The sequence below is a fragment of the Hemicordylus capensis genome, chromosome 3 (genome assembly GCF_027244095.1).
Source record: "Hemicordylus capensis ecotype Gifberg chromosome 3, rHemCap1.1.pri, whole genome shotgun sequence".
Taxonomy (NCBI): Eukaryota; Metazoa; Chordata; class Lepidosauria; order Squamata; family Cordylidae; genus Hemicordylus; species Hemicordylus capensis.
In genome coordinates this window covers 281635170-281658009 of record NC_069659.1, presented here as the reverse complement: position 1 = coordinate 281658009, position 22840 = coordinate 281635170, and the positions used below count along the sequence as shown (strand labels likewise).

General features: G+C 42.1%; 1 protein-coding gene across 1 annotated transcript in view; it reads right to left on the bottom strand.

The window, feature by feature from the left end:
* COL17A1 (collagen type XVII alpha 1 chain) overlaps positions 1–22439 on the bottom strand; it is an 83442-nt gene extending 61003 nt beyond the window's left edge. Inside the window, exons 1-13 of the mRNA XM_053308995.1 lie at positions 22345–22439; positions 16607–16669; positions 15764–15808; positions 14051–14146; positions 11347–11478; positions 10439–10486; positions 8035–8070; positions 5722–5769; positions 4246–4389; positions 3905–4060; positions 2680–2751; positions 1234–1305; positions 32–97 (exon numbers count right to left, since the gene is read on the bottom strand). Coding sequence (XP_053164970.1) covers positions 32–97; positions 1234–1305; positions 2680–2751; positions 3905–4060; positions 4246–4389; positions 5722–5769; positions 8035–8070; positions 10439–10486; positions 11347–11478; positions 14051–14146; positions 15764–15808; positions 16607–16658 — 967 coding nt within the window. The 5' untranslated portion in view covers positions 16659–16669; positions 22345–22439. The remainder of the gene's footprint in view (positions 1–31; positions 98–1233; positions 1306–2679; positions 2752–3904; positions 4061–4245; positions 4390–5721; positions 5770–8034; positions 8071–10438; positions 10487–11346; positions 11479–14050; positions 14147–15763; positions 15809–16606; positions 16670–22344) is intronic.
* Positions 22440–22840: the final 401 nt, after the last annotated feature.

Below are 22840 nucleotides of genomic sequence, written 5' to 3'. Positions count from 1 at the left end.
ACATTTTCATATCCTGTGAAAACAGACTCACCAGTTGTAGATGAGGTGGACACACCAGTACTAGTCACACCAGAGCTCTGGGTAGTATTTTTCTTTGCTGCATATGTCGCTGCTAAAAAAAAAAAAAGGTGAGAAGGAAAAACAACATCTCTTCAGTTCATTATGAATATTATTATCAGTGGCTACCAGTCTGGTGGCTATAGGCCACCTCCAGCCTCAGAGGCACAATGCCTCTCAATACCAGTTGTAGGGGAGCAACAGCAGGAGAGAGGGCATGATCTCACCTCTTACCTGTGGGCTTCCCAGTGACATCTGGTAGGCCACTGTGTGAAACAGGATGCTGGACCAGGTAGGCTTTGGGCCTGATCCAGCAGGGCTGTTCTTATACCTAAGTACTATGGTTGCTCTGCTGCCTCTGGTAATCCTGTTTGAATTCAGCACGGAGACTGGGACAGACCCCATGTGGACTGGATGCCTGCTTCTGAATGCCTAACTTGCACAAACCCCTTCAACTGGAAGTGCCCTGAATCTTATGCCAAACTGTCTGTGCTCTTTCATTATAACATATTAAAAAGGTGATTGATATAGAGCAGAGTTTAACCTTGGGTCCCCAGATGTTGATGGATTACAATTCCCATCATCCCCAGCCACAATGGACATGGCTGGGGTGATGGGAGTTGTAGTCCATCAACATCTGGGGGCCCAAGGTTAAGAAAGCCTGATATAGAGCCATAAATGATTCTCCATCAATATCCATAGTAGTATCCTGCCTACTGACCATCCAGTTATGGCTGAGGTTAGTAACATGAGTGTCATGGAACTGGCCACAAAGTAAGTCAGTTGGGAGAAGGGTCATAGCAAAATGGTCGAGCACATGCTTTGTATGCAGAAGACCCCAGGTTAAATTCCTGGCATCTCCCAGTAGGACTGCAAAATACCTCTGCCCGAAACTCTGGAGAACCACTGCCAGCCACCAAAAGGCAATGCTGAGCTGGACAGACCGATGGTCTGACTTGGTATAAGGGAATTTCCTATGTTCTTATGAGATGGGTGGATCAGTGGTTTGACTTGGTATAAGGCAGCTTTCTAAGTAGGTCTGTGGCCAACGACCAAAGAAAAAGGGTAGGGAGCCATTTTTCCATTCTCATCCAACTGGAACATACTCCTACAGTCCATGCCTGCCATCCAAAATAGCTTTTATCCTAGATGTGTTCATAATTTGAAATTACTGACCTGTGGAACTTGTAATTGCACTGTTGGCGACACCAAGTGTTCCTGGAGCCAGGTTGTTCTGAACACCAAATACTACAAAGAAAAATATCTTGGGGTAAAATACAAGTGTAAGAAAAAGCAAGCACAGTCATGATGATTCCTTTTTGAGAAGGATGCTCTGAAAGTAACTTTCTTCAAATATAAAAGACCTCCCACCCTGCCCTGCAGCCAAGAAAATGATCTGGATCATAATATACACTTCTAACTACTGCCTCAAAAATGCACAACCCCCTGTAACATCTCATGCAAGACTCAACCTCTATCATTGGGAATTCTCTCAGGAATTCAGAACTTAAGTTGGAAAGTTTCTGCCTTCTCCACACAGTGACTAATTTCTAGCTGGTAGGACTCATCAATGGGATTGCTCAGACATCACAATGGAGCTAACCTTCTGATATTCTCCAATATCCAGTGGGATCTCCTGCCTTCCAATCACCTCTCATCAGGCAACACACACAAGAATACTTGTGAGCATACTCAAGATAAACAGCTCACTTAGATGACATCTGTATATAATTTTCCCTTTCCCTCCAAACTTAGCTATAACAAGAAGCTACCAAGTATTGCACCAGTGTAAGAGAGAAATTAAAAGTTCTCTTTTTTGACTAACACAATCCTTGCCAATCCAAGCAAGGACTGACTGAGAGACAGACATCCTTAAGAACCTCGATTGCTCAGTGATAACTCCTTCCAACAAGTAGGCTTACAATTTACAGCGAATCTTCACAACTTGTGACACACCAAGCTGAATACAGTCTGCCAGTCGTGTTTAGCGGCCCACTACATCCTCAAGAGCCCTCCTCTTCTTGCTGCTCTCTTGGGACTCAAAGACCTGGCAGGCCATATTAAATAACTGCTGGGCTGCATTTGGCATGGTGAGTCACAAGTGCAGGCCTGATGTATAGATGGATTCAGTTCTCAGGTGTCATTAGTAAATGGAGATATTGATCTACAATGCTTTTCATTAGTTGGCTCATTTAAATAAATGACTTTTCTTTCCACATTGCTTACAGAAGTGTATATATGGAGAAATCCCACCTGTACAAAGCGAACAGCTCCAGCAATATTACTCTAACAGGAGAGTTATCCAGCTTTCCCTCAAGCCCTATTCAGACATTACGTTGAACGTGCATACAAGTGTCTGCATACATACACATATGACTGTAGATGTATTTATTTTAAAAGCAAATCTGGGTACAAGCTCCCTCAAATGCAGGGTAGAGCTAGGAAGTGTATAACTCTGTGTGTGTTGAACATAATGCATGAATGACTGTACATGCATACATATCTGTACATGTGTATGCTGTGCACAGGTTGTACATGCATTTAACATAACATGTGGATAATTTTTCTCTTAACGCTCCATGCTTCTTGGAAAGGTAAAATGAAAGGGTGGAGAAAACACACCTGTTGAGGAAGAGCTGAGGCCTGCATTCAGAGTAGGGGAGCTGGGAGCCAGGTTGTTTGGAACTCCGAATACTATAGGGGAAGGTGGACAGAAAAGGAAGAGACAATATAGAAAAGGACAAGAAGTTCCAGTATATCTGGGTAAGACACAGTCACCTGTCCTGTTGCTGACTGATCAGGAAAAACACATTTCCACTTGAAAATGCACAGTAAACACACAGAGAAGCCCCTGAAATAATCATGCACTTTTCAATTCCTCCTCCTCTGCTTTAATATTACTGGATTCAGGAAGGAAGCACTGATTTTGTCAAACATATTGCAATGAATCCATCATTAAGACATGGGTTCAAACTGGAAAGTCTTTTTTTTTTTTTTTTTTAACAAAAAGCAACTGTGATGGGAAGTTGATCTGGATCAGGGCTGTTACACAGGAGAGACAGTTAACACTTTTCCCCAAGCTGTTTTTCTGCCAACAATTGACCCCTAAAGTAGCTATTTTCATCCCATAGTTGCTTTGGGGACAAATTGTAGCTGACTTTTGGTGGGGAAAAAGGCTCCCCACATTCCGTGGCCCTTATCTTGATTAGACGCTCCCCCATGGCTGTTCTTTAAAAAAAACAAAAGTTATGAGCTTGACAGATTCATAGTAATGTGTAGTTTGCCCTCAAATATTATATCAGTTCTCAGAAATTAAACACAGATATTTCAAAATTATTTCAGCTGCCCTTCCTACCCCATGGCAGTAATATGAGAATAGAGCTTGTTGCAAGTGGAGCAATTGGTCACTTCGCAGTCGCTCTTTTGCTGTCATTCAATGGCATTTAAAGGCAAGGCTATTCTTCAAGGGAAGGATGGATAAATTTAGTATAACACATCCAGATGGCTGAAATAAGTGAGCTGAGTTGCACACTGGAGAATAAGGCAAATCCTCCACTCTATCCTCACTCAGCATCTTCAAACACCAGGATAATCAAAGCAGCAATCAGGCGGTTTGGCCCAGAGGAAAATCCTTTCCCAATTTAAAATGCAGTGGCCAATTAAACTCCGAGGATTAATTGAGGTGAGGCAATTTAAAATCTAGAAAAAAATATTAAGGTATATAACATTTTAATCTGCACTCTTCTTCCTCAGCCCTTAAGATTTTTTGTGTCAATCATGTAATCCCCAACTAACCATCTCTGACTTTCTGCAGCAGCTTCACTGGGCTGCTTCAGTGATTGTGTACCTGATCCAGTAGAATGAGCTGCAGTGTTGATCAAAGATGAACTTTGGGTCATGTTGTTGTGGTAGCCGCCAAGAGATGACCCTGCAGGCAGGGTGGAGGACCACATGTATGACGGGAGGGCAGCATTCAAGATGGTTGTGTCATATGTCCCTGACACTGGAAGAAAATGAATGAATGAGATCCAAAATCAGTTCTTCTTCTCTAATTAATAATGAGAAGAAGTTGTGAATTCTGTGAATTGCACCTGAACTACATAGCATAAAATCTCAAATCCTGATATTTTCCCCCCGGCCTTCTTCCAGACCTCTGTAGGTGTTTCACGAAGTCCATCAAAGTTGTACCTGACTGGGTGCTCTCTGTCACCATCTTGGTTTCCACAACAGCTTTCTTAGGTATGGGGAGTGTGCTTGATGGGGACCGAGTTGGGCTGGCACTAGCTGACCGACTTCCTCGAAGCAGCCGCTTAACATCGTCTAGTTCTGTCCCTGAAAGAGAAAAGGGACATTTGGAACCAAGTCCAGAAGGATTTTCTAAATGCAAACCACATCTAAAGGCATCATGAATTATTTAAGATAAAATATTCTCTCAATAGAAAATGAAAAATGTGATGGATCTCAGTAGAAAGTGGGTATATTTGCATCTTTAAAAAATGGATAATATTGTATAGGCCTCATTTCTGTTTCAAGCAGCTCAAGTACAGTTTCCAATTTTAGAAACATCCCAATACATCAGGATTTTTTCTCTTCCTCCAAGACTGCATATTGTTAAGCAGTTAGGTGTTGTGATTCTCACTTCCCATCTCCACCAATATCTTTTTGGGATCCAATGGCATCATTAGGGGGCTGGTCCATGCAGTGGCGCTCTTACCCCTGTACTTTGGGGCCAAGGTCCAGGGCCTCCACACACCCTAGGGGCCCCCAAATCCTCCTTAGTCTGTCTGGGACGGGGTGGTCGCCGCTGGCCCGCACTGTGCTGGGCAGCCGAGTGTGATTATGACCTGTGCCAAGTGCTTTAGAGGCAGAGGGGGGAGTGGGGAAAGAAATATGCGGGGTGGGAACATGTTAAGTTGCCTGTTAAAATGCTTTTGCTAATGCATATTTGCATGAATATACCTGTTTTATATTCTTACATTATTCTTAGTTCAGTTGCCGTTTGTGCCATCAGGAACCCACATGTTAAAAATACTGTGTTTGTCATATGGGGTGTGTGTGTGTGTGTGTGTGTGTGTGTGTGTGTATGTGTGTGTAGGGGGATGATGCTTAACTAACAGCTGGTGGGGGGGAGGGTGCCAAAGGTCTTTAGGCCCAGGCTCCAAAATTACCTAAGTACACCTCTGGACCTGTGGGGCACAGACTCCCAATGAATTGCTAAGTGCCCTGAATCTCATCAGCCACTTTCCTTGTCCATGATCTATGCTAGAAAAGCAGTGCAGCAGGGGAGGCAACTGCACAGAGCATGGGAGAGAGCTCCTAGCTCTCTGCTGCTTCCACCTTCATAGGTGCTGTGTTATAATATTGGAGGCTTTTAAAAACATACATAATTATTCTTGGCAGGCGGGGGGAGGTATGACTAAGTATAATGATCAAAAGAGGATTGTGGGCCCAGATTTCAGATCTTTTTAGTACCTAGCAACGTCCTCATTGGAATCATTCATATGGTTGCTGTACTGGTTATCATGTCATGGAAAAACAAAATGGCTAGCAAGTGGTCAGAGAGAGAGTTCATTGCTGAAACTCATGTATTATGAATCAGGATGAGATCCAGCTACCTTTGTTCAAGCCTACAAACAAAAAAACAAAGTCAGCTAGAACACTTACACCTGGTTGATGGAGAAGCACTCTGCAGCCTCACTCGAATTTCACTCTCTGTGAAAGACAAAAGGAAAGGAAAGGCTCATTGTGAAGCACAAGATGTACTGGTAACTTGATGTCCTGTACACGTCTTTAAAATGCAGATGGGGCATTGCTCTTGGATGGTTGCTTGGCGTGTGGTCGATTCTGGAAGACCCACCAAAACTTGATTGAAATAGTGATTGATATCCAGCCTAATTTTCTCAATGGTACAACTCAGAAGATACTTTAAAGGACTACTAAATTTCAACAGGACATCCTCTAGTAAATTTAGTCAGGATGTCAATCAGTATATTCATTTCTACTCTTACATACTGTAGCTTGCCTAAGAATGTATATTGAAATGATGCTGTACTGGTGATAGGAATTTTTGTAAAATTACTACAGTTTTATTGCACTTTGCTCACATTCCTAGTATCCCCACCAATCGTTCCTTTCCATCTCCAATATATGCTACTGCTCCTAACTTAGTATTGCTTTATCCAGTTACCAGCTTTGAAATGGAAATCTTTAAGGCGAGCACAACTGCACAGATAAGCCAAGTGGTTGCTTTTGCTCAGGGAGGTAATATTTTTTAGTAAGGATGACTGGATTTCACCCATTCCATTTCATTATTGCTCCTTGGGGTTTACTCTGTCTGGTTTACTTGGAGAATTTCTGAAATTAATTTTTGAATGGGCACATGCACAATTTGTCTTGGTTTTCAGTCCATGTCCTTGCCCCCACTTAAGAATTATCAAAACACACCAACACATTAAATCAGCACAAAAAAGTGTAATGTGATAAACAGCTGCATCAGAGCACAGTATATTCATTTTTTGCACTGTGAATTAATACACATATGTGTATATGTGCATTGAGTAAATTACAATGCAAAAAAGAAACCTGGTGTGATCAGGGGATGGAGCTTAGGGGTGTGTGCGCACCAAGGTTCATGGCTGGGTCCGAATCCAGACTGAATTGCAGTTCCATGAACTGGTTTGGTCCAGTTCAGCCCAACTGTGAACTGGTCTGGTGGTTTGAGGGCCAGTGAAGGCGGTGCCAGGGGAAGTGGCGAGCAGCATCTTTAAAAGTAAATAAGCAGGTCCTTACCAGTGTGACTGCTGCTCCAGGCAGCTCCGTGCTGTGACAGTGCTCCCCCTAGCAGGCCGTGCACATGGTGGTGGCACTCACCTGGCCTCCATGCATGTGCACAAGTCAGGTGAGTGCCGCTGTCCCGCCACCATGCATGGGCTGCTGGGGGGAGCACCGCTGCAGCAGGAAGCTGCCTGGAGTGGCAGTAACTCTGGTAAGGACCTGCTTATTTACTTTTAAAGGTGCCGCTCACCGGCCCCCTGGAACCGCCCTCACTGGCTCTCGAACCACCGGATCGGTTCGCGGTTGGGCCGAACCGCACCAAACTGGTTCACGGAACAACAGTTTGGTCCACATTCAGACCCAATCACCAACCTTAGACTGTGCACACTCCTAATGGAGCTGTATCCTTGGTATCCCTAGGTAGGGCTGGGAAAGTCTTATTCTGAAAAAGCCGCTGCCAGTCAAAGCCGGCAATACAGAGCTACAGGGACCAATGGACTGTTTTCAATATAAAGCCGTTTCCTAGGCACCTATGATCATATACATATTACTTTTTGTGTCATGATGTAATCCATGTGCATGTGCTGTTGCACACTGGTGTATTTAAGAAAAAGACACAGACTGAATAGTGCAGTGGAGTACACTTAGTTGGGCCGTAGTCTGCACAAAGCCTACACTCAAAGTCTAAAGCCCCTGCTGTCGAAATCCCTCTAATGGCTGTTGCTGGTGTCTAGCTATGTTTCCTTTTAGGTTATGTGTTCTTTTGGCTCAGGCAACCATCTCATTTCTTCTGTATAAACTGCTTTGAGAACTGTTTTTTGGTTGAAAAGCAGTATATACATATGTATCATAATTATGTGAGTTTCCCAGTGTAAAACATTTCCCCCTAAAACAGCTATTTGCCCAATTAGGGAAACTTTACACCTGCTTTAAGAAATAGTTTAAAAGACGGTAGATCTAATCACAGATCTCCAGAATCTTGCCCACGGGGTGCTGAATTGGCAAACAACAGCCCCCTAATGCTACATCGTAAGCCATTTTTTAAAACTGAGGATGCTTTAAGAACAGTGTTTGACATGACAGGGTGCCTGAAATTCAAGGGAAAAGAGTTAAACATTTTACTTGGCATATACACATCCTTGAGTATGCCTGAATTAACTTTTTAAATCCCAGCAAAGTGTTTATAAATACATTATTGATTACCTCGGGTTTGGCTTCGCCCCCTTGTAGCAGAGGTACCTGTGAAATTAAAAAGAAATGTTAATTTCCTTTGTTTGCAATATGATTTGTAAAAAATAAAAATAAGACTAATATCTCCAAATCACAGAAGGCATGTGGCTCAGAATACTGCACATTTAATCAAACAAAGTAACTATGGATAGGAACATAGGAAGCTGCCATATACTGTGTCAGACTATAGATCCATCTAGCTCAGTATTGTCTACACAGACCAGCAGCGGCTTCTCCAGGGTTGCAGGCAGGAATCTCTCTCAACCCTATCTTGGAGATGCCAGGGAGGGAACTTGGAACCTTCTGCTCTTCCCAGAGCGGCTTCATCCCCTAAAGGGAGTATCTTACAGTGCTCACATATCAAGTCTCCCATTCATAGGCAACCAGGGCAGACCCTGCTTAGATAATGCGTGCTACCACAAGACCAACTCTCCTCTTATATTTCCAAGAAATGCTTCCAGAAACATAATACTGGCCTTATCTTTGGCTTTTGAAAAAAAATCTGATGGTAAAACAAAAAGTGAGCTCCATTTTAGCCCAAAATAAGGTTGCTCTAGGAATAATTATGTGAGGTTTTAAGTAACAAGAAGGTATGGAAAATCTCAGGTTTTATTGCAGATATTACCATACTTTATGCCATGATATTTGTTTGCCAGGTTGCTCATAAACACAAAATGGAGCAATATAAGCTAACTGTCTCTGTGTTGAACTGATTCTGGGCCTACACTGGCGTTCCCCTTAACAATAGAGTCTGCTAAGAAAAAGCACAGAATGATCTATCCCTTGCTCAATTTGCCATCTCAAGCTGGAATGTAACAATTATATTTAATTTCATGCTATCTGAATCATTGAATCCCATACCATTGGATTGCTCTTGAATACAAATTAATAAATATTACCTGATTTATTCTGCTGAAAAAAATGTAACTAAGATAAGACTTTTATGAAGTTCCCACATGAAGGTCAGCTGGTGTTCCCAGAAGCCAAGAGGAATTTAGGTGTGTGAAACCATGTTAGTTTAATTCAGAGGGGCTGTCTCCATTTCAATAAAATTCCTTCACTTTAGCATATAATCCTTCCTTCCTTCCTTCCTAGTCTAGGTAAAGGTAAAGTGTGCCGTCGAGTTGGTGTTGACTCCTAGCGGCCACAGAGCCTTGTGGTTGTCTTTGGTAGAATACAGGAGGGGTTTACCACTGTCATCTCCCGCACAGTATGAGATGATGCCTTTCAGCATCTTCCTATATCACTGCTGCCCGATATAGGTGTCTCCTATAGTTTGGGAAACATACCAGTGGGGATTCAAAACAGCAACCTCTGACTTGCTAATCAAGTCATTTCCCCGCTGCGCCATTAGATGGCTTCTAGTCTAGAGGGGATTGATACACTATTTCTGTCCATGTATCTTAAGCAGGGAGCTGATAATGAAACCAATAAGCACACAGTCTTCTTTCTTTTCTTTCTTTCCAATTTTCCAGTCCTCATTTTGTGGGGGGAAATGAAAAAGCAAGAGGCTCCGAAAGTCCTGGAAACCTCTTTGGTGCTTCCAATGGCAGGGGCATGGGATTTTCTCAGTGTGTAGACCTTTCTATCCCTTCCTACAATTGAGCATCCAGATTCCTAGCGCTTGATCCACAAAAGTCCTGCACTGCAATGGTACAGCAGAGAACGCGAAGCTCTAGCAATAGTCCCACAGCTGAAGTAAATGGCTCCCATATAGGCGCATACTATAGCTATAATTGAATACGCTGGGACAAATGTCCTCTGGCTCTGAGGGAGGGGCAATTGTTGCATGGAGAGTGTGTGATATTATGTGCATAGGGGCAGGTGAAAGTGCATGATGAGAATGCTTTGTTTTCACGATGTTCCTACCATTCTTTTGCAACAAAGACATTGGGCTGGAGCGGGGAGAGGGCAGGGGGTAGAGACCATTTCTTTTTCCAGAGCCCAGTCCAACTTCACTATGCCCCTGCTCCTATACTTGCTTTGGGTTTACTGAGATTTCGCTGCCTTCATTGGTTCACAAGGGAGGGAAGATTATGTCAGTGCCGCACAGGACTTCTGTGGATCAGGCATTTAATAATCACACACCTATTATCCCCAAATATCGGGCATATGCATTTCTACTTTCTCTCTACTACAGCCATTACTATTAGAAAAATTCAATTTATTTCAAGAAAAGGCTCTGCTGCAGAACGAAATGTAACAATTAAGGGAAAGTATGCAAATTTGTCTAGTTTGCATACTTTGTTCCAGTGGAAGAATATGGGGATTTTTTTTTAAAGCATAGAATTTAAAACTCTCTGACCATAAGACCTTAAATATGCATGTGTCCTTGGGCTGCCATTCACAGTATTGTATTAGTAATAGAGAAAAGTACCCAGATCTTTTCTTGGAAACTCTGGAGAGGAATTTGCACTGGAGCTTCCTGCAGAAAAAGAGAAGACATTATTACATGTTTTTTACTGTAAGCAGTTCAACTTACTGTGTCAGCATTATGTCGCATCTCAGAAATATAATAGAGGGTATCAAATGATTTATTGGCATTTAAACCGTGCCTGAAAGTTGTAGGCAAGATAACTATTTATAACTACTACTACCACTATCATTACTATTATTATTGATTAATCTACCACAGAAGTAAGACATTGTCACTGTCAAACAGACATAGGGCTGGTTCAGAAGAATGCCAGCAACATACATGAGCAGGACAGGATCATACAAAGGGCACACCTGCCCTGACATCACTGCATAACATCCTGATGTGCTGTCAGGGTGTCCTTTAATCACTTAAGGGGGGTGTTCATTGGAATTGCCCCTCTGCACACATTCCCAAACTCTGTTTAAACAGGATTTTGGCACATGTGCTGAGGGGCAATTCAGATGAACACCCCCCTCACGTGATTAAAGGAAGTCCCAGCAGAATATTGGGACATCCTGCAGAGATATCCAGGTGGGTGCACTCTCGGCAAGGCCCTGTTCACATCTGCCGGTTCAGGATTTTGCATTCATCTGAACCGGCCCTAAGTTATTATCACACAGCTGGCTAGAGTCATGCTATATAACAGGATGTCCTTCCATGACCCAAATGCTTGAAAAGATAATAAATAGACATGACAGTATTTTCTAATTTTTGCACTGTAGGACACAGGAGTCTGCTAGAAGAAGAAACTGATCCAAAATGGCTGATATCCAGCGACTATTGAGAAGAACTACGCACTAGTAGTCTAAGATAGTTGTAATGATCATCCACTATAATCTTAGTCCCATTTCCTTGAACTATGATACCTTCATACGCTGCATGGCGGGTGGTATAGGTTTTTCTTTCAAACGTTGAACCAGGTGATTTGGGAAGAGTAGAAGAAGGAGTAGTGGCTTGCTTGTAGGAGGAGGAAGAGCTATTCATTCTAGTATTTCCACCTATAGATGAAACAAAACCTCCTCAGATATATGCTAGAAATAAACAATGAAGTGGACTGTGGTGGAAATGACATAATTTAGGTTGTTCGGCCACATGAGGTCTGTGGAATGAGCCACAACAACTAGCTCCATCTCTGAAGATATCCAAAAGGAGATGGATTTAGTTTGCTTAATTTCAGAAAAACATCTTAAACTGCTGTCACAAAAACAGCATTTTCCACCACCAATAGTAATAGGCATAGACTTGAAATTCCAGTGGATGTCAATGACTTCTCCATTTTAGTGGAAATAAATGTACTACTTGCCAAAAAGCTAATTGTGAGTTTCAAAGATGTCCAGAACAGCATTTTCGCCTCACAACATCCCTGTGTAGTAGGCTAGTTATAGGGATAGTGAGTTTCCAAGGGTGACCCAGCAAGTATCATAGCCAAGTATTTAAATTTCTCACTTCCAGACTAACACTCTAACCACTACACTATCCTTAGAAAGTTGTAAATACTTCAAAGAACTGTGTTTAAAGGGGACTGGATGGATACTATAGATTTAATGAGTGACAGAATGTTGAAACCAATCCTGATCTTAATTATATTGGCATGACCATGCGGGTGTAATCCACTTGGACAAAAGAGTAGAAAAACTGGAAAAGGATCTCAGATTCTGGGGGATCAGTCATTGTTCCATAGGGTTCTGTGCCAATTCATACATTGTATCCCAGTGGTCCATACTATTTTAATAATCTTTTCCTCCTCCTGCTTGAGGGAAGTTCTGTTCAGTTGTCTCCTCCCTCCAGTTGCAAGCAGTGCCCTGCCCTCAAATTTTTATGTTATGTTATGGTATGTTATTTATTTATTTTATTCAATTTTTATACTGCCCTTCTGAAATGGCTCAGGGTGGTTTACAATTAAAAACAGAAACCTTTAAAACCAATAACAATTAAAATAGAGATATAAATATTAATACCAATTAAAACATCTTAAAAAACAATTAAACTATCATAATTAAAACCCTGAAAACCAGGTTAGCATTAAAACAATTAAAACTAATTAAAAACCCTGAAAGGCCAGGCCAAACAGATGGGTTTTAAGGGCTCTCTTGAAGGTCAGTAAGGAATTAAGATTACGAATTTCTGCTGGGAGTGCATTCCACAGCCTGGGAGCAGCCACAGAGAAGGCCCGCCTCTGAGTCACCACCAAACGAACCGGTGGTAACTGGAGATGGCCTCCTCAGATGACCTTAACGTACGGTGTGGATCATGTAAAAGAAGGCGCTCTCTAAGAATATGGATCTTGATGTGGATTTGATAAACAAAAACTGAAGTTTGCAAGAAAACTGTATTCAGACAATAGACTCATTTCTGCCTCCATGTTAGGCGTGGTAAAACCCAAGTTCTGCTTGGAATTGTGTAACTAATATGTGATTTGTGGAAAGACTTGACCACTGTATGAATTCTGCCCTTGGAGTTTGTCAGATCTCCAAACAGAGGGACGGCTGTGATCTAACCAGATACAGTCATGTGAAAAAGGCAGATGCCACCCTCTGATTTATAAAGAGAGAATGTGCCCTTTGTAACAGAGGGCTGTTCTTGTATATTCTGCTTGTACTTCTGAGGTTTGCATCATTTGGTGGCCTCCCCATTAAACTGGATTAAGAACAATGAGCTTTTATTAGGGTGCTTTTGCTTCCCCACACCCTCTTCAAGCTAACTTGCAAAGCACAAGATTAGGCACAAAAACATCTAGAGTTTATTAACGCAAGCAACTCTGGTTCTTTTAGTGCTAAGGCAAATATTTTATTTAAAATGGATGAATGAGGTATCTAGATAAACCAAGAGTTCCATAAGGAGTAATTAAAAGTAAACACACCATTCCAGCTTAGTTAGTTGACTGCTACACATCTCTATGAAACTGGAAGATGAGTATCTGGCCTCTGAAGCATTATACAACTGGAGGATTTTATAAGTTCCATGAAGCTGTGTGGGATCTGTCCTATGTGGGCTACATCATGTAGAAAGATTAAATTTAAGAATATAACATCCACTCATCCTGTTTGGAGCGCTCCAGAGGATGGATGGATAGACAGGTCCTTGGGTAGATTCATGTCCTTTATATTCTCTGGGGCATTGCTGTTCTACAGCAAACCAAATAAATATATTCCATTACACATCTAATAAATGTATGCACAAATAGTTTTTACTGGCAACAGTCACACTTAATGCCTCTGTACCCCACCAAGGAATAGTTGGGTCATCATGGAATGGTTACAAGGACATGTAATTTGTATGATGACATTTCCTGTAAAAACAGATTGCACAAATTTTCACCCTAGGAGATGCCCCTTAAAAACATGGCAGCTAGGGCTAACACAATACTAACACAATACTACAATATGCATGTATTCATGTACTACATGTGGCCAGCATTTCTTTATAAAAGCTCCAGGAGATAATTCTTTCCCCTTTCCAGCCATTTTCCAACTTGCAAACTTCTCTGTGACCAGTTCCCATTCTTCTTACACTCATTTAGCTTCTGCAGGTATATTGTTTTAATTTGCTCTCCATTTGAGAACCACTTACTGGCTGTGACATAACTGCCACCGTGGGTGTAAGTCCTCTTTTCCACTCCACTTCCGCCACTATAGGCTGTTTTGAGCCCAGTGCTACCACCTCCTTCTGTCAGAGAAAACACAACATGAGACTCTGCGGGAGGGAAAAGGCTAGAGAAGAAGAGCCATTGCAAGAAAGAGAGGGCGAGAAAGCCAGTTACTCAGTTCAATTAACTCATACCCTCTAAAACTATTAGCTAGGGACATTTTGGTTTTGTTGTATGTGGATGATGCAGTACTGCTGTCACAAACTAAGTTGGACCTGAGAGGACTTCTATTGAGCAAGTGGCCTCCTTCAAGTAGTTGGGTGTATACATTCATAGCTCAGCTGAATGGGGCATGCATAGGGATTCCGCTATTGCAAGGGCTGATTCATCATTGAACAAACATGTTAATGCAAACACCATTCATCGTTGCTCTTGTACTAAGGGCGCTATATTTGTCTGTACCACATTACTGTTATATACAGCTAAAGTCATTTATCAGAAGCTCTATGGAGTCCCTATTTGGATTACAGGGATGTCCCCATCTTTGGAAAGGATGCAGGACACTTTCTTGAGATCCATTGTAGGAGTTCCTAAATTGGATGATGCTGAATCTGGAAGTTGGCTTAAGCTCCTTGTTAGGTTTAGGCTGGAGACATACTATTTAGTTATTGGTTCCATATAGGCTCTGGACCTTCTCCCAATTCATTTGCCTTGCTGGCACTAGCTGATTCTTTTGTTTAGTCTTGAAAGAAGGCCTTATCCCAGAAATGTTTTGCTCTGGGTTCTTCCAGAGTTCACCATGTTGCCTGGAATGAATAGTGCCCATGATAGAGCAACAGTAATCTTAAATATGGATAGAAAGGATATGTTAGCCTTAGCCATTGAATCTGATCACCATTTATACAATAATTGAAAACTGTACCACACCACCACTGATGCTGTTCCTATACCACTTGAGATAGTGGGGTCACTATATATAAGTTATTTCAGAGTTGAGGCAAAGCTTTGGGAGCATTTGCAACTCATTAGATTAGGTTGTTACTGTTCTTAAACATCAGGACAGTTTGAAGTCAACATCACATCATAGTCAATATCAATTCCCAGCTGATAGTGTGAGTGAAAGGTACATACAAAGCTGAGGAAACTGGCACCCCTGCTTGGAGGGAAATGTCCACTAAAACTTTGCAAGAGCCACACGTATGAAATGGTTAATCCAATGCTTATTTTGGAGTGTAATGGAGTGAAAACTTAATTCCTTATTCAGGCTGCTCATGAACTCTTTGTCTCTGTGACAAATAAGGAACTGTGAACTAGAAATGGAACTAGGAACCAAGCTGAGCATCATTAAAGAAGTCAAAGAAGTCAAACTGGGATAATGAGTGCTTTGCGTCTCAAAATATGAGACCAAATTTACCAACTTCTATGGGCCTAGCATATGTATATACATAAAGAGACTGTACAAATTCTAAGTTAGCACCGTGTCTTTCCTAATACTCGGGTAGCATTTCAAAACATTCATTTAAAAGAAACGGAATGCTTTTTGCTCATGGAGTGAGTTGGAGGACACAAGTGCATCAGGGACTTCTGAAGAACAAGAACAGACAGACAAAACCAAGGCGTATGTATACAGACAGTCACACACACACACACACACACACACACACACACACACTCAGTTCAGTACAGCAACCACTTACTTGGCGGAAGAGATGTCAGTCTGGTGGTAACAGTTTCTGTAATAACTGTAGAACAAATAATATTTACATAAGAAAATGCACAAGGGGTACAACACACTAGAAAGTCTTTCTGTGCAAACCCTAGTGAGCTGGATAGGAGGAACCAGGCAAGATGACCAAAGGAGAACTTCTCTTTCAAAACTGCCACAACTAAATGGGTGTTTGAACGCAAATCAACTGACTGGTTTGGAAATTGCTTTGGTCCATGAACACCATTCCCATAATTCAGGAAAATGCTGAAACCTGAGTTTTGCAGGTGGGATATTTATTAAGGCATCATAAGACACACCTTTTCCCATGAATATGTAGAGCAGAGGCAATTGTAGATCCATACAAACAGCTTTGAGGCTGGCTGGACTCTGCTCCTGACACTGCATCCTGTCGGCAGTCTCATGTTTTGTACAGAGTCAGATTATTAGGTAGACATTTCCAATTAATATCCAAACATCCAAGTGCTGGGTATCTAGAGAGTTCTGTTCAGGACTACCGCAGGCCTCACTCATACAGTAGTTTATCAGATAGAACAGTCATGATGAGATGGCTGGCTCCCAGCTCCCATCCCAGTATTTAGGTAGTAAACTGGTTTTAAGGAAGGATCTCTACATTATAAATCCCATGTTATCACAACAATAAATTTTATATGAAAGCAAGCATATTTTAGGATGTGATAATGAGGGTACTTTCAGAACACATTTAGCCATATACATACTGAAGCTGATCAAAAGTGACTGTATGCTAAATCGAAAAAATTGTTGCAGGAATTGGCTTAAAAATTCAGAAATGTCTAGGAAGTACTTCACTTACGTCTTTCTGTAACCTCCGTTCCATCCCGCTTACTTTTCTTTATAGCATCCATATCATTGCCACCTAAAAGAGAAGAGGAAAAGGGAAAGTAAACAACCTCCTGGTCCTCTAGTTGCTTGCTAATTGGTTTTGTTGAGCATGGAATAAGGGCATGGGGCTTCTTTCGTTCTTAGTCAGGGTCAGATGCTGGCTAGGAACTACAGTTTGCATACCTCCATACAGATCATGACTGCCTATTTCAGAGGCAGTAGAGTTGCTATGAGAATAAAGGATGTGTATCAAGGTTAAAAAGTATGTTGAAACTAAAAGTGCTTTTGTTGAAAACAGAACAAACCAAAAACTGCTTCCTATCACAAGGGAAAAGGATTCTGTACATGTTCAAAGGCAGCACCTCCTTAGATCCTCCCACATGCCAAAAGCATGTTCTGCGGTACTCTGCTCAGGGTGCCAAAATGTTTGAAATTCAAAGATGACAATCATTTCATTAAGTTTCTTGGCTGGGATACAGGGAGACCACAGAAAGTCCAGTACTTTAGAGGGGCTCAGTTTCATAAGGTTTAGAAGCACACACTGCAAAGCAAAAGAATTGCAAAGCAACACACAAAGCAACAGTGTCATCTAGTGGTCATTCAGGAATATTTAACCAAAACGTTTATCCTTTTTTCTGATTTAGTTTGATTTGTTAGAACTCTTCTATAATAGAAACCTAAAACTGTTCCGAGTTTTATACATACAATTTACCACAAACTGTATGTATAAAAAGCAAATAAACTTTCTATTTTAGCTAGTAATAAAATGGAACATTTCCTCTTTTACCTGTAAATGTAAAGGGTACTTTAAAAATTAAGTTTCAGGTACAGGCATCAATTGTCTTGTTCAGCCTAAGATTTCCCTCTCTGTGCTCTGCCTGCATCCTTTTCCCTATAGCTTCCTATCATAAGAATGCCCTTCCATATAACATCTAATTCTTTTCCTTGGTGTTTATATTCAAGCACCTCCTTAAAACATAGCTGTTCACTCTGGCTTATGTTTTCTTAAATTGTATGCCTGTGAACTACATTTTGGACTCTACTTGTTAAGTCCCATTGATTTAAATGGGAGAAATGTAGGCTTATCCTTCACTCTTCAGTTAAACTCAACAAAAACTTTAAGTGCTTGATTGTGGTTTGGTCCTTGGTGTTTAACTATTAAACAGGGATGTAAAATTCCAGAATAATATCCTGGAGCAGTTGTGGGAATGAGGAACTTCACTGGTTGATGACACCATTCAGTTAGTCCATGGCAGGGGTGTAGCAAGGTTGGAAGGGGCCCAGAGACAAGATTTTAAAATGGGCCCCTCGCTGATACACACACACACAAACACACTTCACAATATATCATGCACTCACACTCACATCCCCATTATGAATACGGTGAATATCTAGTTCACATTGAATCTAGTTTTTTTACTCTCTGCTCCTGCTGATCTCCAAGAGACTCAACATAATTCATAGGGGTTGCAACATGGGCGGGTGGGGAGTCATGTGATGTGCCTCTGGGGGGGCACTTGAGGCAGTGGGGCCCCAAGACGACTGCCTCCCCTTGCCTAATGGTAGTTATGCCCCTGGTCCTTGGAGTATGTTGCCACAGGATGTGGTGATGGTCACCAGTTTGAAAGGGAGTTGGACAAATCCACGGAGGACAAGTTTTAACGGTGACTCGTTTTAATGACTACATGCTATCTCCAGGTTCAGAGGCAGTATGTTTCCGAATACCAGTTACAGGGGAGCAACAGCAGAAGAGGGGGCACACCTTCATCTCCTGCTTTGGGCTTCCCAGAGGCATCTGGTTGGCTATTGTGGGAAGCAGGATGCTGGACTAGATAAGCATAGGCTTGGGCCTGATCCAGGAAGGCTCTTCTTATGAGCTGAGATAAATTGATGAAGGCTGTGGTTTCTTCTCTGATGTTCAGTTTTGATCTTTTGACAATTAAGAAATGTTCCACCCATTTTACTTTGATTTATGCTCCCCAGGGCTCCCATTAGGCCAACTAGGCAGAAACCTAGGGCGCAGAGTGTAGAGTGTCAATGTGTTTGCCTACGGAGCAAAATAGTCTGGCACCGGCTCTGACTCCCAACACATACACACACACACAACACACACACTCTACAAGGACTGCCGTAAGCAGAAACTTCTAACAAAGGGAGGCTATTGGTTGGTATGGATGGCCCAAATCTAGCACTCTTCACACAAAAAATATGTATACATATAAGTGGGAGATGGGAGCGCAGTGGGAGCGCAGGTGGCAAGTCCTAATGGAACATGGCATGTTCAGCAGACATTGCACATAGAGCCTATACATGTACAACTGTATATGTATGAAGCTGTCTGACAGTGAGCCAGGCCACTGGTTCATCTAGCTCAGTATGCTCTTGGTGGCAGCATTTCAGAAAGAGATCTTTTCCAGCCTGACCTGATAATGTCAGGGATCTAACTGAGACCTTGTACAAGCAAAGCATGTGCTGTACCCTTGAGCTCTGGTTCATCCTCACACATCTCTTTCCACATTATTGATGACTCTGGAAAAGCTGGGTTTCCACGTGAAGAAACTCATAAGTGCTTACAGTCATATGTACATAGGTTGTATTCACATGGTTTGCTGAACCGATAGAGCAGGGGTTCCCAGCCCGGGTCCCCAGATGCTGTTGGACTACAACTCCCATCATCCTCAGCCACAATGGCCTTTGGCATGATGGGAGTTGTAGTCCAACAACATCTGGGGAACCAAGGTTGGGAACCCCTACTACAGAGTATAGGAATGGGAACAGTGAGTAGTGGTTTTAAATCACTGAGCCACTGATATTTTCTTGCTAAAGTATGGCAAGAGAGTGAGTTCTCTGAAGCTGAATTGAGAAGATCTGCTGTTGCTTCCTTTAAATGCCAGAGAGTATAATCCTCCTACAGGGACCTTTCTCTGTTCTGGGTGGAAGAGACAACTTCCTGTGCTGTCTTGGCTCCAGAAACCAGAAAGACTTGGGGTGTTTTCACAAATGATGCTCAATATGGGATTTGACTATTCTGCCTCTATTAATAGCATGAAGACACATGTGAGTAGTTTGTCCATGCCAGCCCCCCGGCATTCCACACAGCCATCTGTAGACTGGCACAGAATCAACACTGGCTGTGTGGTCTATGCAGCTACTTCCCATGCTCACTAGGGAGTGCCCTGAGAGAAAGGTTACCTGCTTTCTCTTGGACACTTCCCTCCTGCCCCCCCACCTCAAGGGTGTGCTGTACCACCCAACTAGGAGCACTGAAACCCCTCATTTGGGCAGGCCTTTAGAAGTCAGCTTCAAGCCCCAGACCTGGAATAAAGTTTCTAGGGCACCTGAATGCATGTTTACCATGCCTGCACTGCAGTCACACCCTATCTTCATAGAACGATCAGAGGCTTTGAAGGAATATAAAGGAGTTGATTCCACTTTACTGAACAAAAGCAGGATCCTCAATACCCACCCACCCCGCCCCATTAGCCCATGTTATTTATGCAATAATGTGGCACAATCTGGAAGCAGGCACAAACAAGATGTGTCATGCTTCTAGGAATCAAATGTCTGTAGGGCATGGAATATATTCAGTACACCACACCCAGCCAGTCAGAGGAGTGATCTGTACCACACGCTAGAGAAGAAAGTAAAAGCCTCAGCAGCAGCCAATGTGACCCAAGGGGCTATTCATTTATGGCCCTAAGTATGGCATTCAGGCAAATGTTGTATATGACAGTAAAATTATGAATCACACCTCTTCACATTTCTCTCAGCTCCTTAACATTAGACTGTTCCCAGGGGTGTAGCTAGAATTGAGTGGATGGGTTCAAAGAACCTGGGCCCCGAGCTCCTGAGGTACCCCAGCTCCACCCCTTCCTATCTTCTTCATTATCTCTCTCACTCCGAGGGGCTGCTGGAGAAAGGGGTGAACACGACCCCCTCTCGCCTAGCTATGCCCCTGACTATTCCCTTTGATGTTCTCTCTTTAGTGAGGACCTTCTTGACACTCAGAAGGGGGGAAATGGTCCCACCCTTTAAGCAAGCTGCTACTGTCAGGGCAGCCCTTCCATATGGTGGGCTGAGGCAGTTGCCTCAAGTGTGGGTGTGAGGAGGGGCATGGGGATGGCAAGCACATACAACCCCACCACCATCGGTGTATCCACTTGCAGATGGAGTGGAGGGCTATCAATTAGCCTCAGACTAATGTCTTGGATTGCCCCTGACTGACCTACCATGTTTTAACTACATTACTGACTGACTGACATACCATGTTTAATACCCTTCCCATATTAATCCAGCTCATTGAAAAATTACTATATTATTTGTTCTTATATCTTCTGCGAGGTTACTTCAGGGTTTTACCTCTAGGATGGTCAGAAGTCTCCTACAAAGTTTGCTTGATTTCTGTCCCACTTTTCGACCTTCAAATCCTCAAAGCAGCTTATAACATTTTAAAATACAATATTAACTACTTATTTCTCTCCTTGCATCCCTTAGACGTCACTATGGGGTATGGCTGATTTCATCCCGGCATCTTAGAACTCTCTCCCCCTCACCATTTTCTAGTCAATTAAAGAAAATCCTCAGTATCATTCTCATAACTCCAAAACTCTTTTCCAAAACAGAGTTGCATTTTCCCATTGGGTTCACATTCTTAGTTATCACTCTACTATATTATCTAGCCAAGGTTCTCAGTAGTTATTCACCACAAAGTTCTGAAACACTGTTTTTGCAGTTTAACAAATGGAGAAAAGAGATGAAGAAAAGTGAGGACATATGCTTAAAGTCACAGCAACAAGAAAAACAGGTACGTAAATTATGGAACAACACTATATTGGGAGTTAAATTGTAACTTTCAAATAATTCTTTTAATGATTATATTATGCTAATTTTTGAAAACTCATGGCCTAAGATTAGCTTCACCAACTGTAACCTACACAGGAAAAAAATATCAGCGCAATGTTTCCTAATAAATCACTTCTTGCGGATAGAAATAACTATGCCTGGATTACATCTGTTTTGTCTTTAAAAGTTAGTCAACACAAAATTCCTTTGTTGCAGAGTTGCAAACATTTTCAGAAATACAGTCAATGTACATGGAAACAGAGCCTGTATCCACTGTCCACAGAGCCAGATCACAGTAATCTCATTTTTGGAATGAAGATGCATCATGTCCACTTTTTAGCAGATGAAATGAATTTCTCTTCCAACATGCAACTAGCTTTTCATACTAGGTTCTAACATCAGATATTGATTCATGGCTCTCAGAGTAATCTTGTAAATGCCCTTCTACATCTGCAGCCCTAAAACAAGTTGCACTTAAATCAACGGGGCTGACTTCTGAGTAAATATATTAGGATTGGGTTGTATGGCTGCAAATCCTATGCTTGCTTACTTAGGCATGAGTCCCACTGAATTCAGTGAGTCTTTCTTCCAATCCACAGGATTTGGTTTCATTCATCCAATGGGGGAAAAGAAATGTTTGTTCTAGTTTGTTATTTTCCAGAGTCTTAACTATCACTTTAACCTCAGTACATGTCATAAAGAGATTTTTACTTTACAAAACCAAATTGGCCCAATACTCCTTGCTCTGCAACCCAACCTGCTAGAAAGTGCCATTTTCTGACAGAGCAGTCTGTTCTGTGCTCATAATTTGCCTATCATCTCTTTTCCAAGAGTAGTTTTCTTTGAGCTATATTCTGTGTTACATACCTGAAGCACACTTCTGTTGGTAATCCTTATTGTTTGCTTAGTGTCTACCCAGATTCCAGATATTGTTCCAAGACCCTTTACACAGCACTCCTTCTGTGGTGATGTTGTTTCTGAGTGATCCTCACAGAATGCTGAATTTGTCTTGTATTTAATCTATTGTACCCCCCGCCCCCCAACAGACAAGTTCTCTGTCCCAAAACCTTTCTCTCAAACAAGTCCTGACAAAGGTGTGTCTTGGTTTCCTGCCTTACTCCACCCTATCAATTATCTGACACAGCAGGAGAAGAAAAAAAAAACCTGCCTCCAGGAATCAGATTTAACTGCTGAGAAGAAAAGCACCTCAGCCTACCAGCTCAAATAGATTAGCCATTTGGAGACATGATAGATGCATCGGATGCTATCATAGAAGCACCGAAGCTGCAAAGGGTCGGGCAGTTCATCCCTTTTGCAGTGAACGGAAGCCTCATACTTAGAATATCCTTACACATCCTTAAGT